Below are 1,816 nucleotides of genomic sequence, written 5' to 3'. Positions count from 1 at the left end.
AAAAATCCTCTTCGCTTCCTTCCAGCTCCTGCTCCTTTCTCTTTTCTTCTCTCTCTCTCCTTCTACCTCTTGCCTTCCTCTCTCCCTCCCCTGCACCACTCCCTCCTCAGTCCTTTGGCTCCCTCTAGCTCCATCCCCTCCCTCCGCCGCCCCGACCCCTCCTTCTCCTCCCCCTCGTCCCCATCCCTCCCTCTATCCCGGCTCCCTCCCTCCGCAGCCAGTCCTGAGGCTCGGCTCGGCTCGGCTCAGCGCGGCTCGGCTCGGCTCGCCATGGTGCAGCTCGGGGGCGGCCGCGGAGCCCTACCACCGGCCCCAGCCGCTCCGCCGGCTTTCAGCATCGACAGCATCCTGCAGCTCGGCCCCCGCCGCCCTGCCCGGGAGCAGGGCAGAGCCCTCTGCGCGCTGCCGGAGGAGGAGGAGGATGATGAGGAGGAAGAAGAAGAAGAGGGGCCTGCGGAACGAGACCCGAATAAAGGCTCCAGCGACTCGGGTACACAGCCGGCCGCCCGTGTCGCACCTCGGGTGTCAGCCCGACCCTCAGCCCAGCCAGTCGGGGGATGTCCAGGGGGTCCCAGCGCCGCCGGGCCGGGACCGCGCCCCGGAGGCTCGGGTGGGGCGCGGGCACGGACACGCATACACACACAAACACAGACACACACAGAGCTTTTAGATGCTGCAGCAGGAGAAGGAGCTCGCCCTCTCTCCCCAGTGCTCAGACCCTAGGGGCAGCCAGGCTGTGCATGCATGCGGGGCGGGGGCCGGGGGGGGGGGCGGCGCGGAGGGCTGGGGGGGGGCTGATGCTGTGCTTTGCCGTTGCAGGCAGCGTGATGCTGTGCTTTGCCGTTGCAGGCAACGACCCTCGCCGGCTGCGGGCAGAGGGGCCAGGCCTTGGGCTCCGCCCGGGGACCGACGGCATCGTCGTGGTGTCGCCGCTCCCCGTGGAGGGACCGCGCGGCCCCCGGCAGCCGTCGCCGAGGGATGCCAGGGGTTGCGGCGGAGAGAGCGGCAGGTCGCCGGCGGTGGGAGGCAAGAAAAAGACGAGGACCATCTTCTCCAAGAGCCAGGTCTTCCAGCTGGAGTCCACCTTCGACGTGAAGCGCTACCTGAGCAGCGCTGAGCGGGCCGGGCTGGCGGCCGCGCTGCACCTCACCGAGACCCAGGTGAAGATCTGGTTCCAGAACCGGCGCAACAAGCTCAAGAGACAGATGTCGGCCGAGCCCGAGGCTCCGGGGCCGGGGCAAGAAGATCATCCCGGGGAACCGCCACCCCTGGCTGCCTCCGCGGCTGTGTCCCTGCCGACCCTTTACAAGGACAGCACCCTGCTCAGCCGCTGCCTGCTGCCTCTCCCCTTCCCTCTGTTCTACCCGGGCAGCGCCATCCCTTACCTCTGCCTCCCCAGCCCGGGCAAACACTTCAGCTTGCTGGATGGGGACGTATAGCCTCGCCGCCCGGCTCCCCCCCTTCCCGTTGCCGGGGGCGGCACCGATGGTATTTACGCCCCAGGCGTGTCTGTGGGGTGTCCGCCTTCTCCCCGATCCGTGGCAGCTGCCCCCCCTGCCCACGGAGGGGCTGTCCGGGCTCCCCCCCGCATGTCTGTGGGCAGCCCACACGTTGTTGGAGCTCTTGCAGCGCTCTTTCTCTGGGCAGGAGGGAGGAGAGAACGGAGGTGCCAAAGAAACCGGGCTGTGTTCTGCCTTCCTCCCTCCGAAATTATCCCGTGCCCGGTATTTCAGGGGAGCCGATGCTCTGCCTCGGCCCACGGGGACGGTGTCACCACTCCTGGCCCTGAGACCTGGCAGTCCCGGTCAATACAGCC

The 1,816-nt window shown here is 68.4% G+C and overlaps 1 protein-coding gene across 1 annotated transcript; it reads left to right on the top strand.

The window, feature by feature from the left end:
* Positions 1-270: 270 nt before the first annotated feature.
* Positions 271-1,439, top strand: LOC309878010 (uncharacterized protein; the record flags this gene model as incomplete). Its single annotated transcript, XM_082760073.1, has 2 exons — positions 271-508; positions 850-1,439. 2 exons carry the CDS (start codon positions 271-273, stop codon positions 1,437-1,439), a joined length of 828 nt encoding a protein of 275 aa, XP_082616199.1.
* Between the last annotated feature and the right edge of the window lie 377 nt (positions 1,440-1,816).

The sequence above is a fragment of the Aythya marila genome (genome assembly GCF_965140915.1).
Source record: "Aythya marila genome assembly, chromosome: 4".
NCBI classification, from domain to species: Eukaryota; Metazoa; Chordata; class Aves; order Anseriformes; family Anatidae; genus Aythya; species Aythya marila.
This window is presented reverse-complemented; position numbering and strand designations above follow the sequence as displayed.